This window comes from Ciconia boyciana, chromosome 5 (assembly GCF_034638445.1).
Source record: "Ciconia boyciana chromosome 5, ASM3463844v1, whole genome shotgun sequence".
In the NCBI taxonomy this organism is placed as follows: domain Eukaryota; kingdom Metazoa; phylum Chordata; class Aves; order Ciconiiformes; family Ciconiidae; genus Ciconia; species Ciconia boyciana.
Window position 1 is genome coordinate 6,980,781 of NC_132938.1, and position 14,427 is coordinate 6,995,207.

The window sequence follows — 14,427 nt, forward strand, 5'->3', positions numbered from 1 at the left end:
ACATTCAGAGAGCTAGTGTTCATGAAGAAGAAAAGCCTCAAGAGGAAGATGGTGAGGATCTGAGCGTGCTATGGGGAAATCCCAAGCTGACATTCTCCCAGCATCCAACCAAGATATCTGAGCAGCATCTCTTCCTCTTTGTCTGCAGTCTTTATCAAATATGTGAGTAGGTTCTTGTTTGGCAGGGACAGGGGGAGAAGTGCTTCATAAAAATAAAGGAGTTGTATGTCACATCCCTAAGAGGACACAGTGTCTCTTCTTACCTGCTATACCAGGAGGCTGTACAATTTGGTCCAGAAGATCTCTCTTCCAACAATCTGTTTTCTGATCACCATTTTTTTTGCTCGTACATAATTTTTTCATTGAACTGCTTCCTTTCTTTTTACATTTCTGTTGTAAGCTGTCCATAGCAGGGTGTTTAGAACATAAAGAGTGACAGGCAGATCATTTGGAGACATGGAATATATCTAATGGTTGTGCATGACTAGGCTGAGGTGGAAAGATGGTAGCCAGTAACAAGGGACAAGAAGACTAATCTGCATGTCAGAAGTACTGTAATAATAGTGGTAATTTATTAATGTCTTTATTGGCATTTGAGGCTGAAAAAGTAAGTTCCCGTCTAAGATACAGTCCTTTTTTCGTCAATTTATAAAATGCTGTAGTCCAAGCATTTTCTTCATTCTGAAATAGTAGAATGGAAAACATGCTGAATTGGGATAATTTCCTATGGAGCTGGAGGGTCTGCAGATGCCTCACAGCCACTAATGAATTAATCTAAGACACATGGATTTATGCTGAGGCAGAAGCATCTTGTAACGTGTACGTTACAGAAGGGAATATGGGAAGCAAAGAACAAACTTCTCAAAAGACACTTTTGATGCACAACTTTAGGTATTCAGAGCTTAATATTTGGAGATGTTGAGTACCACTGACTGATCTTTGTGCTGTAGAGTTTCGTGTTAGAATATTTGGTACCATGCTATCCCATTTTGGTTACCCAAAGCCAAATAATACATTGAAGCATGCTGATCTCCGTGTTTTCCCCGAGCTCTTTTAGTGAGTCTTTGAGAATGAAGAGTGCTCAGCAGTCACAGTTCCCAGCTCAAATGCCAGACCACACCACTTTTGAGTCAAAATGGGCATTTCTTAATCTCTCTTTGCTAATGGCCATAGCTCTAAAGCAAGTAATTCAATAATAAAAATGGAAATGGCAGCCAGGAAATGCTGACTGTCTCCACATGCTTTAACAATACTCCCCATAGAGTAGGATTAACCTTTTTGTATCTAGTCCGTATCTGTTAGTAAAGCTGTAGTTTTAGAAATGGGCATTTTTCATTACTGTATTCAGGAGCTGCATTCTTCTTGGATTTGTGCGCTAAATGTCCACGTTGTCTTTTTAGGTTTTTGTTAATTTGTTTTTTCTTTTGCTTCCCAAGTAGAAGTCAGGAGTTAAATTCAAGAGGTCACCCATTCTCTTCCAGTGGGTGGAAGACCAAACATTTCTCTTCCAAGAGGCTGAGCATATGTATATATATGTGTATATGTACGTGTGTGTGTGTGTGTATATTCCTTGATGGGATGCAGAATGTCTATTTCTTGATCAAACTATCTTTCTTCTCCTGATACTTTTGAGGTACTGTAACAATACTATAGAATATATGTGTGCACTGTTGCTATTGCACATGTATTTTATTTACTTTTATTATTTTACATGTATTAATTTATTTTTATTATTTTGTATTTATTATTTTATTATTTATTATTTAATTTATTATTTATTATTTTGTATTTATTATTTATTATTTTTATTATTTATTTATTATTTATTTTTATTATTTTACATTTTGTTATTTTGTTTTCTCCATGTGAACTTCAGCACCTAAACATCACCGCAGGTTTCCTGTCTGATATTTTTCTCTGTAGCTGGGGACATGTCATAGCTAGGTTGTCTTCTTCTCAAGCTGTTCTGAAGTGCCTCTCATGTAGGTTTGATCCGTTGGAGGACATGTCTTCTTGGTAAGAGTTGTCCCTCTTTCTGCACTTGCTACTTTTCTTGATACCTTTTCTAGATTTGGTAACAGAGTGCCCTGTGTATATATATCAGTCACTCTTCTTGTTCTAAGAAGTCTTGGCTTGGCAGTTGTTCAGCTGTGAGGCTGACATCCCCTCTCTCTGGGGCCAAAGAGGAATGAGTCTGATTATGGTAGAGCTGTTGGGGGGGTCTGACTTTTCCACAGCTGTGAACTGCTCAGGAAAAGCAGTTGCTAGGAGAAGGCTGTATAGTATTTAGGGCAAGGGAGGTGACTTTGCCTTCTTTAACAAAGCTGGTTTATTTTGTTGTTTGGGGAACAGAGATCAAACCATCTAATAGTGCAATCTGCGTAGGATTTTTCACTGCCTGACCTTCTTCCACTGCTAAAGCTGTTCCAAAATGTTCCACTAGCATCGGGTGGCCTCTCTGCTGAGCTGGCTGTGTAAATTAATTAATATCTGTCCCTACAGCTTTAGCTCTTCTTGTGTCTCTCCGTTATTTCTTTATGGACTGGGTCAGGCCGTTTAACAGCAAAGGAAAGGGTTTCTTCAAGCAAAGCCTCTTTCCAGGATGCTTCGGATGTCGTCTGTGGAGCTTACGGTCACAGGGCTGTATGACTGTTATCCTAAGACACAGCCCATGGAGAGTAGGTAGGGGGCATTGTCACCCTTCCACTGATGACTCAGTAGAGCTGAATTTCTCCCCTTCATCCTCTGTTTACCAGACAGCTATTTAAGTAAAGCTCCCTGCATTCCCATTGACAGGCTCGTTAGGTTTTCCATCACCAGACCTACCTTGTTAACTATGTGTGTACATTTGAGGCTTAAGATCAGTCAACGATCTTCAGGTGGTGATAGTGTCAGTTGTGTACAAAGCAGCAGCACAAGAGAGGTCCATGTCCTGTTTACCCCTGTCAGAGAGAGCTGCCAAGCAAAAGAAAAAATCTTCAAGCCTTTCTGATGGTTGCTGCCCAGAAGAGAGAGCTGCCAAGCAAAAGAAAAAATCTTCAAGCCTTTCTGATGGTTGCTGCCCAGAAAAGAGAGCTGCAGGTCAGCGGTGATGGTGACTAGCAGGAGCTGCAGGCAACATGGTGAGCTGGAAGAGGCTGGGAGGAGCCAAGAGGGCATGAGGCTGAGTTATGCTTTGGGCACTAAAATGTTTTCCTGCAGCTTTGGGTGATGTCCTCTGTCTTATCTCTCTTTATGATCCAGTATCTTCTCCTGTTGGTCCATTTTTCTATGCTTGAAATACGCAGCAAGGACTAAATGACAAGTTCTGTGTACTGTGGTGATTACACAAATATTCGTGCAAAGAGATCTGTGCCTTATACTTGATAATATCACATCATTAACTGTAATAACGTTGTGGAGTGTCTGCCAACACACAGTCTAAAATCTCACACTAAGTAATCCTGATACATGAAAAATCTTTGATAACAGATGTCCAAGTACTTATTTGGCTATGATACACAGGCAAGACAGCCACAGACAGGATGACTCACTGCCTTAGAGTTTGGGCTAGGTGGCCTAATGGCTTCTTTTTGAGAGAAGGCAGTTCTTCCAGAGAGCAATCTTGTCTGGAGAAGGCGGCTAATTTTACACTTGCTTATTGCAGCAGACCACCTAGTCCTGTCTTTGTGGTGCTTGTATAGCAGTCAACATGCTGGCTGTAGCGATGCTGCCACTGTAGGCCCTTGCAGACCCCGAGGCAGGAATGTTTGGTGGTGGCTCTGTACCTCCAGCTGTGGTTCACAGCCTGTCTGTAACCAGAAAATACCGGTGTTCGTAGCAGAAATGCTGCTGTAACCCAGGGAGGTGGGTGAGGAGGTAACAGCTTGTAACAGGGCCCGGCGTGAGGTGGAAGTTCCCTCTGGTGGAGGAACGGACCCACTACAGAGAGAGGAGCAGTGCGGCAATGGAGGCACTGGGCTCTCTTTGAATCTTCCTCTAGAAGATAATTTTTAGAGGTGCTCAACTTTAACTACATGTATGTCTATACCTGCAGATTTAGCTGAAGACGATGGCTGCTATTGTTTTTCTGGGGACCAGGTCCAGAGAGCCTACATAATAAAAGATGATCCCATTATGGAGGACTTTGAGCTGGGCAGAAGGATTTTAGGTAAGGGCTGGATATTGCGTGATGTTCATCCCCCTGTGGAAATGGACAGGAGTGTAAGGATGGCTGTGGCCACCTGGGACCGAAGAGGTCTGTGATCAGCTCCTAGCTCTGCTACCTCTGGTTTGAAATGTTCAGCCTCTCCCTAGAAGAGTTCCTCACAGGTTACTCATGATACGTTAGGGAATTTCAGCCTCTTTCAGCTATGCTGTCTCAGAATGACGGGGAAAATTTGCTGCAGATGCACAGTCCCAGAAAAGAACAATGTGTTGGGCATGGAGGCAGGGATCCTGCAGTGCAGCCAGGGTGGCTGGAGCCCTGGCCCTGACGTCTGAAACCAGGCCAGCTGCTCCATGGAGCAGCCTCCCAGTGAAGCTTGGGGCTGGTGTCATCATGGCAAGCTTGAGAAAGATCTAAGGATTGCCACGAGACTAAAACACATCATGAATTCCCATGGGCATGTGTGCTTCTGATAGAAGAAAAAAACCAAAGCAGGGGAAGGTGATTTCCGGCAATCTAATCACATTTGGCATGTGCCAATGTAGTGAACGAAAAGAACCCGAAGGAAACTCAGGGAAGAACAACCTGCGGGTCAAGCCAACGTCTGTTCTGCACGTGGGCAAATGTTCCTCATGGAAATTGGACTTGATAGCCGTTAGACCCCCCTAATGAAAACTAACGTGGAGGAGAGTTTGCTGGCTGTCATCACCGACAGGGACGGGGAGTCACCTGGATCATGCAGCTAGTACCCTTGTCAGTTATGCCTGCGAACTTTGGGGCGTGGAGGGGGATCCCTCTCTTCCTATGTATCCAAGAAGCCCATCAACACCATGCCTTAGCTTTGCCCTTACTGTGATGTGAACAGTTGATGGGGTTTGCTTCGTGTCCTGCTCGGCTGCAGTGGTCCAGAAGTGCATGCGTGGGGAAGGGACCCCTGCCCGGCTGGCTCTCGTAAAGCATCTATATGAAAACTTTCTACAGGAATACTGGGCCAGAGCTCGGCTGCGGTGGTGCACGCCCGATGCCGCAGCGTGGGGAAGGGACGGACCCCTGCCCGGCTGGCGCAGCCACTGCGCTCACCCGGCCCTCCCTCCGCGCCCGAAAACCCCCCGTACGCCCGGGGGTCTCCCGCTGGGGCGGCCGGCGGGCTCTGCTGCTCCTCCTCCTCCTCCTCCCGCAGCGCCGAGCACGGCGGGGGGCGGCCGCGGGCCCTGCCCAATCTCCGCGGCCGGGCCCGGCTGCGCGTTGGCTGCCGGCGGCGCCGCCAGTGAGGCTGCGCTGAGGCTGCGGGGCCGGATGGCCGAGCCGCCCGCCCCGCTCACTCGGGCGGCGGCCGGCGGCGGGCGAGGAGACGGGGCGAGCCCTCCCTGCCGGGAGAGCCAGCCCTGCGGCACGCAGCGCCATGGTCTCATGGATCATCTCCAGGCTAGTGGTGTGAGTAGCTGCCGGCTGGCACCTGCACGCGTGTGCCCGCATCTCCGTGCGTGTGTGTGTGTGTGTGCGTGCGGTGTCCGTGCCGTGCCTGCTGCCTGTCTCCCTGCCTCGCCCCTGCAGGGTGGTGGTGGCGGCGACCCGGCTAAATTTAGCAGGTTGTTGTTAGGGATGGGACGCTCGGCTGCTTGGTGGGTGAGGGAGAAAATAGGTGGGTCAAACGGTATTTTCCAGCGTGGGAAAATTACCAGGGGATGGAGGGCAAAATGTTGTCGTGCTGTACAGGGCGAAGTGACAGGGGAGAAGGAGGGCGGCTGGCATCGCCCGGTGCTCGGCGATGAACGGGCTCGGGGTCCGGAGGGGGAATTGAGCATCAGCGGGTGGGAAAATGGACGTGGGTTTGGGCAGCGGGGCTTTGTTAGCGGGGCCCGCCGCGCCGGGACTCGCGAGGGGGCGCTGGGAGAGGCGGCCGCGGGTCTCCCAGCCGCTACCGCTGCTTTCTTCTCGTTCTCCTGTAAAAGAAAGAGCAAATATTTCTTTCCTCCTTGCAACTTGGCGCCCACCCTCTCGAAAGACCTTCTCGATTTCCCTTTAACCTGTCAGCCTGGGAGGAGAAGCGTGTGGCTCTTTGCGCTTGTCCTACAGCTTTTCCATGGCTGGGAGTGCTGTAGTAGGTGGGAATACATGTAGAAATTCCCTGGAAATGCTTCCCAGGCAACAGGGGGAAAATGGAACAAGCTCGAGATACATGTTCATCTGCCCCACCTGAGAAGAGATGCAGTGAGAAAAGGGCATTTTTGATGCCACTAGGAAAATTCCTGGGTGGGGAGTTTAGGCTTAAGGTGGGGCAGCAGGATGGCTGATCTGTCTCCCTTCTGGAAATGTGGCTGGTCAAGGTTAGTACACTGAATCAAATGAATCATTTGCCAGTTTTCTCTGTCCAGCACATATAGCTGCAGACTCAGGAGAACATCTGTTGTGCTCTTAAGTTATATGTAGAGGGTCTGCAAGGGCCTGTCACTTTCTTTGTCTGAAAGAAACATGCCATGATGTTGCACCATCAGCATCGTTCCAGAAAGGCATTTTCAAGGTCTCCTTTTTTGCCATATGGGACGAAACATCAAAAGGAAAACTCACCTTGATCTTAGCTATCTCTCTGTATCACTAAGACATTGGGTGGCTGTCAGATATGAAGATTTTTGGGGTTCCAGAGTTGAATTTAGCCCCTGGAGGTATGTGATCTGGATTCAGCTGCAGCTGAATCCAGGCCATTATGGGGTTTGCACTTCATTCTGGGAAAGCATGTTAAATACTTAAATGATTTAATTTGAACAGTATAACTATTTAGATATCTCTGACAGCAATGTAAGATGTAGTGTGTATTGTCCAAAGCTGCTTTTCTTTTTTTCTCTACTAGACTAATTGCCACTTCGAAAAAACCTGCCACCCTGTAACCCCGCTAATCCTCAAGAACAAAGAATGTCTACAGAGAGATGGTAGTTTAGCTTACTTACCTTGGCACACACACATATACACGGGTGATTTCATCTCAGACACATAGACTGGGTAAAAATCTGATAGGGGTGGGACATAGAGCAGTTGACATCTGCAGTCAGGTAATTAGCTGAACATAGAAACCTTCCCGTTCTCTTCAGCTTTATTTATCTGAATAGCATGTCACAGTATGAAATCAGCTGTGTAGAGGGTGGTACTAATTATTTGTTATATTAGAATTTCAATAGCAAATAACAATTTGAATACGCAGTGAAAATATTAATCATTTAGTAATCATAGTAATAATTAAAAAAGAATTTTGCAAGGAAACCTAGGGCAAGCCAAGCTTCATCACCACTTTCTTTGCACGGCTACTTAGTATACATCCATCCTTAAAGAATGTTTTGCACCAGGAAGTGCTGGTTTGTTATGATCCCAGCAAGAAACTCAGACTCTGGAGAGTATTGCTTAAAATACCACTTACTAGAGCTAACATTATAAAGAAAAAGAGGACAGTATAAATGGTCTTACATACCTTCAGATGCTGAAAACCCCACGCTGCCTACCATGGAACAGCCCTCCAGTCTGGGTGCAGCACACCATGCAGATCTGTCTGTGGAAAGGTTGCCGTACATTTAGGTCTTTTGAGCCCTTAGAGTATTTTCTTTAAAAAAAAAAAGAAAAGAAAAGGCAATTCTATTCATCATTTCTACTGTCAAATGAAAAGGATGGTCACAAGAGAACTTGTTGCTGCACTTTTGGATGAAGACAAACAAGGAAAGGCAGGTGGTTTAATCGCTGGCGACCACTGTGAGCTTCCTACAGGCTCCTTCATTACAATTAACCAGCTGAGTTGATCCTGCATCCAAGGGGTATGCGCAGCACAGCGCGGGCCAGAAGGCCAAGCTATACATGCAGCACAGCACAGGCCTCCACCCACTCAGGTTAACTGTTAGGTGGATCACTGACTCCTCCGTGTACAGTGGTCTTCAGATTAGGATCATAACAAAGATTTAATCTATCTAGTCTGGTTTCCCCATCTCATTATGAATCACTAGTTGACCCATCAGTACAGATAGCTGTGCTCTAAGTAGAATGGCCACCTGGTTGAGCTTTTTTTTCCCCCTGCTCATGCCTATTTAGTTGGGTTTTTTTCATTAAATCTTACTAGCTGATAAGGTTTATGAGGAAAGTGGTGTGGTGTGGTTTAGTCACACTGTGAATATTGCTTTGTGCTCTTACGACTTCTGCTGATCGCCGTGGGGGTTATGTCTGATATGACTCAGCTAACAGAAAGGGCTTTAAAACAAAAAGCAAACCTGTGCTTTGTTGCTTTCACTATCTCCGATTTGGTTGTTACCGTCTCTGTCCTGGCAGTTTCTATTTCCAAAATGTTGCTGAAGGAGAAGAGTCTGTGAGAACTTCTCACTCACCTCAATGGGACGTCAGGCAGCTTACTGCAAACCTTCTCTTACATCATTTCAGCTGTAGCGTTTGGACTTTGTGTTAACGCTGGGCCAGAGTGCTCACTTGTTCTGTTCTGCCTGCAGAGACGTGTGCTGGTAACCCCCAGAAGAGAAATGATACAAAATTTAGAGCAGCATCTTACACTGCCATAGCTGTGTGTTAAAGTCAAAGACTTTATTATTGTCAGGATCTGCACTAGGTACTGTACAAATGCGAAACAAAAAGATAATCCTGTCCCTGGACATCTTTTTCCTTTAAGAGCTCAGTTTTCATCCTCCTGTGGTCCAGGTAGTTTTTTCACTCGCCTCAACAAGAACAAAATCAGGATGTTCTTTTTCTCATGGTAGTAGATTACAGGTGACTTTTCCACCAAGGGATGCTTGTGATCACTGTAATTGCAACTGTTGCATCTTGGAGTTATTTGTTACTTTGTCTCTCACAATAACTGGAATGGGATAGCATCGTTATTCGTGGGTTAATTACAACCCCTTTTTTATTCATCATCTCTGAGTACATCTCAAAGGACATCCTAGAACACCTGTATCTCAGTTTCCTCATCTGTGAAGTGTAATGAACTGTACTGAATTTATCTTCCCTGAGACAGACCAGAAGGGATCAGTGGCATGTCCTACCATCTACGGTTTATTGCTATTCATTGAGAAGGAGATTCTTTTTTGCTTCAGGTGGTAGAGGCCACTCTAGCAGAAGGACTTGGGATCTCTCTTCATTATTGCAGTCCAGTTCAGCTACAGTGCACAGCGCTGGCAATTGTAGGTGGTTACAGGTCTGCTATACCTTTTGGCTGTTGTCTAAAAGCATTTTGAAGTTAAAAGTATTATATACAAATGCAGCCTATTGTATTTGCATGGAAATCCTATTCTTTTCCCAGAAACATGGAACTTGCTTTTTGTGCTTGGGATCATGCAGAACAGAAATACAGGTTTTGGCTCCAATTCTGAAAGTTAGGCACATCACACTGCCTGTTGAAAGCCTTTCAATCTGGAACGCATGGCAGAGGAAGGAGATGTCAGTAGAAATGAGGCTGGATCAGACAGGTCATCGATAGTTGAGATAATACTGTGTGACTGAGGCATTTGAATTCCTGCTGTGAGGAGCTTAGAAGTGCATTACAAATTATTATAAAATGGTTAAATACGTTCTTCATGGTGAAAAACCACAGCCTTAATGATGCTTTTTTGCCTGTATTTGTTTTCTTTTAAATCAAAATATCAGTAATGGCCTGTCTGATCACTTACAGTTTGATGTGAAATAGGGTGGCAGCCTCAGATATGTTCACTGGGAATTTCTGGCCCTGTGTGGAAGTAACAGGGATTTATCCGAGGCATCCTTTCTTCTGGCTGACACTGAAGTAGGTAGGTCTGAACAAAACCAAAGAGGAGCCAAGGAATTCTTTGAACTGATGAGTGAAATTTCCTTCCTTGTCACAATTTCTCTGCTTTCTCTTTCTTTGTTGCTGTGATGCCATTTTAGCAAGGGTAGGTGAGATCAGCCACCCCCATCCTCAGCTGGTATAAATCCATAGTGCTACTGAGTCAGACATTGATTCAATCAGAAGACACTGCTTACATCAGTAATGAATTTCCATTTTAGAGAAACTTAGCAGATCCTTCCTCCTCCTGTTTTTTGTGTGTATGGGAAGCCTGAAGAGATTTATGAATGGAAGAAAAAAAAAATCATGTAATAGAGATTATATGATGGTAGAAAAGGATAACTTGTATCCTCTTTACCAGAGGCAGGTAGAGACAGGAGCCGCTCAAGTGGGCAAGAGCTGTTCTCATGAAGGCATAGCACAGCCCCGTGCTTTTGGTTATTGATATGTCAGCATTAGCCTCTCAGTTGATACATACCGCATATGTGAAGGTCCTTCTTCACAGTCTACATTATTTACTTGGTGCTGGCAGGTGATGTGAAGGATTCTGGTATCTGTTGCTCTGTACGGGCTTCAACACCAGTGATGCGAAATTATGTCAAAATACAGCAATGGACCCAGCGTGGCTTGACCTCTCGGTTAAGGCTATGGGATGAGTTTGCAGTAGACTCTTTTACGTGCTCTGAAGCTGGGAAGTGGGAAGGGCAGACCACCTGCCATACATGCAGAATTTGCTAAGAAACGTTACCTATACAGTAAGGTGGTATAATCTGAAACAGATCTTGCAGTCTTGCGCTGCTGCTCTCCCTCGCATGAAGAGCAAGTGGTCTCTGTGGCTGCCAGCTCAGCTCGGCATCCACCATGTGCATCTCTGCTGCAGCCTTTATGGCTTTGCCGAGGGGGCAGAACCTGTTGGTGACAGTAACTGACAGAGGAGCATCCAGCGCAGGTGCGACATTTGCTTTGCCCTTCATGTGAAATGTGACCGTGCTGATCACACTGCAGGGGATAACGCTGCCTGCTGCTTTGTCAACCATGACCCAGATTTTCCTGCAGAAGCACAGATGTGCTGGAAATGCTCTTAGCCCCAATGGGGAAGGTTTTCTTGCATGCACATCACAGATGTTACTAGTCCTGGTTTGGTAAGGAAGGATGTTTTACCAAACTAGAAGTTGTGGAATCTAGCTAGGGGGCTTGGCTTTTGCAGCTGCCTTAATGCAGTATTTTGCCTTTGTGGGACCCTTTCCATATCACTGTATTAAAGCACTTCACAGCATTAATTTAGTGAGTATTGTGTCACCAGAATGATTTTTTACTGCCATTTTACTGGTAAGAGCACTGAGGCACAGAGAGATCAAGTGATGTGTCCAGTATTCCACAGAAAACCTGTGGTAACAGGTAGTATATTTCCTGCAGGCTCCTTGATCAATAAATTACTGAAAGGGGATCCGATCAAGGGAAGTGGGCATTATGTTTATAGTTTGTTTTATGGATTTGTGATGGGTGTGGGAGGGGTAGAACAAAACTACAGACTTAAATAGATGCTACCTGAAGCAGTCAAACAACCAAAGGCTTAAGTATTCTGAATAATGACCTACTCCCTTTCAGATCCTCAGTGCTGTTGTCGGCGTCATAGACAGCAGAATGCAACAGCCAGACTGCCTAATTCAGGCTACTAAGTCAGGCATTACACTACCTAAAATTGGTTACTTAGTCCTAGCAGGGACATTTAGAGCCAAGTTACTCAACTTGTGGTCCACAGATGGCTGGCGGTCCACAAAACATCAGGCAGTCCGTGAAAGCATTTCAGCTCTAAAACAGAACCCCTCATACAGGCAGTTGTCAGTTACATACTAACTTATTTAATCAGGTGATACCATTTTTTACTACATTTTTAGTTACCAGTTTTGTAATTATAACTACTGAATTACACTTTTGTAAAATATTAACATTTCAGCATTTTACTAATTCCGTGTGACTGACTTACCATCTATTCTTAAGCAACAGTGAGATATAAAATGAGCTCTATGTTTCTTTCAAAGGGTCAGGTGGTCCAGTGAATAGGAGAGGTTGAGAAACACTCTTCCGTGCTCTTATTGCAGTTAACAGAGGGAGACAGACATCTGTAAGGAGCTTCCATTAAAGGTAATGTGTTGCATAGAGAGCTGCTTGGTCAAGAGGAAATACTTGGTATGGAGAGGACAAAAGAGCATACAGTCATGCCTACTACTTCTTGAGCAGTTGCTTCTAAGTACTAAGCACTGCATTTGCCTTTCTGCTTCCATGCTTTCAGCAGACAGAGGGTGGTATCTTGGGAACTTTCAGGCTAATCATAAAGGTAGGTGAAGACTTGAGTGCTGCAGAAGTATTGGCCAGTGTGGGTTGCCGTAGAACCTTTGTAAGTCAAAATTTCTTCTGTGTCCTCATTAGGCAGCTAGGATCTGAGTCAAGATTTCCTTTTGTCTGACTCTGCCCTTGACTTGATCAGGGCCACTCAGCAGATTTCAGATAGGCCTTGTGAGATGAAATGGCTCAATGCAAGGATGCATCCATGTAATAGGTCTCTTCACAAGCAAAATACTTATATGGCAAAATCTCACTTAAATCACCTGTGGTGTTGAAGTTAATCACATGCTGCTTTTTGCAGAGGAAGGTGTCACATGCTTTTGTTATCACTCATATGCTATTTAGATTGTAAACTCTTTTGGGCAGGAACTCTTATTTAGTATTTTTGGTTTTACAGCACCCTAGACAATGGGGTTTAGTCTCTAGTTGGTTCTCCTAAGTTCTGTAGTAATATAAAAATAAATAATATATGAATAAATGCAACTCTGCCTTCTAGGTGAATCACTTATGAGACTGATCCTGTGGTCCTTGGTAATTTCTTTGTAACACTATTACTGGTACAGTGTTCATGTTCTGTTTTGGCATTTCACATACATGTAGTAAGACAAGATTCCTGCTCTGAGGAGCTCCTAATTTAAACGGATAAAATATAGGCAAAACAGATGGTGAGCAGAGTGGTGAGAAAGAACTAGAAAGAGCGACAAAATGAAAACTGTGTTTTATCTTTCCATTACTTATGTGCTTCTGAAGAGAAGGACTGAGATAACAGGACATGCCTGCTCATTCTGCAGGCAGGACCTAGGAAGGCACTCCAGACCTGGAGCAGCATGTCATGACTAAAACATGGGTGGTACTTTCCAAGCTTCGTACATAGAACAACTCCATCTTTTTATACGAAGGTCAGAGCAGGCATATCTCCTTAGTGGGGTACCCTGTTTTTTGTTTCTTGTGGGCACATTTTGCAGGATCTAGAAGGGGTGGACAAGGGATTTTAATTTGATATGGGTGGTGAAGCAGTGACCTGCAGGCTGGTAAAAGCTGCCACATAGCCAGAAGCAGGGCAAGGATGGTACTGAAGAAGGAGAGAAGTTGGCTGTACAGTAAGTAGAAATGAAGAGCAAGGATTATGTTTCAGAAGGGACACACATTTATATGGAGGCAGAGGATTAGGTGTCAAGTTGGAGATTGACTCTTGGGAGCAACAGGGGAACAGCTGGGAACGCTGGCCTGGTGTCACGCTTAGTAAAGGTTTGTTTCTTCAAATGCTGCCTACTTGCTTGCTGTGTCCCTTACTGCTAATGCACTAATTGCTAATAAATAACCAACCAACCAATTCCAAAGAAGGAATCAATCAACTGGTCAATAAAGCTGCAGTCCATCTTTCCCCCTTCTCTCTCATGGAGCCAACAGTAATCTTTTGCTTTCCAAAATGGCAAATTTTACAGGACAACAAAACCAGCATTGAAGAACTATTTGTGAGGAGCTAGAAAGAATGCTCCTCACGTCTGGAATTTTGTGCTTTTTTGGACGGGTCCCAGGGATGCCAGGGCAACGTGTGTAGCCTGCCTTTTACCTACCGAGCAATTCAATGCTATCAGCATCAACAGTTGCAGCTCCTGCTCAAGAAGCACTTCTCTTCTGTTGAGTTCATGCTGTTGCTTCCTTTCATTCAGCTCAGTTGAGCTCATTTATTCTATTTCTTGTTTCCAGCCCCTAAATAAAATGTTTTTAGAGGAAAGCCAAAAACTGACAGACATTTCTTGCCTCATGTTTTGGAGGGAGGCTTATGACCAATAACCAGCCTTATACGAGGGAGGAGGGAAAGACTTGTGCTGCAGATTTTGTATGAGGATACCAAGAGCCCGGATTCAGCGGTGCTGCAAACTCCCCATGGGAAGAGGGCAAGTTATTTATTCTTTATTAATTTGGTACCTGTAAAATAGGCTTAGTGATAACTTATGTCTATCTAAACTATCAGTTCTGCTTTACATGTGATAGACCCTGATGTAGGCATGAGTAACACTCACTGGAGTAGAATTGGAGGGGCAATGTAAATATGAATTTTGAGCTGAAATTTCCAAGCGAGTGGTCAAAAGCTCAGGGGTGCTCTGGGACGTTTTGCGTAGACCAGCCTCTTTTGTGGCAGAGCTTT

The 14,427-nt window shown here is 44.8% G+C and overlaps 1 protein-coding gene across 5 annotated transcripts in view; it reads left to right on the forward strand.

Moving 5' to 3' along the window:
- The first annotated feature begins 5,409 nt into the window (after positions 1-5,409).
- Positions 5,410-14,427, forward strand: part of REEP1 (receptor accessory protein 1) — a 71,392-nt gene continuing 62,374 nt past the window's right edge. Inside the window, exon 1 of one of the 5 annotated variants that reach the window (XM_072861749.1) lies at positions 5,410-5,581. In XM_072861749.1, coding sequence (XP_072717850.1) covers positions 5,550-5,581 — 32 coding nt within the window. In that variant the 5' untranslated portion in view covers positions 5,410-5,549. The remainder of the gene's footprint in view (positions 5,582-14,427) is intronic. The other 4 variants (XM_072861751.1, XM_072861752.1, XM_072861753.1 and 1 more) reach the window with 4 other exon arrangements.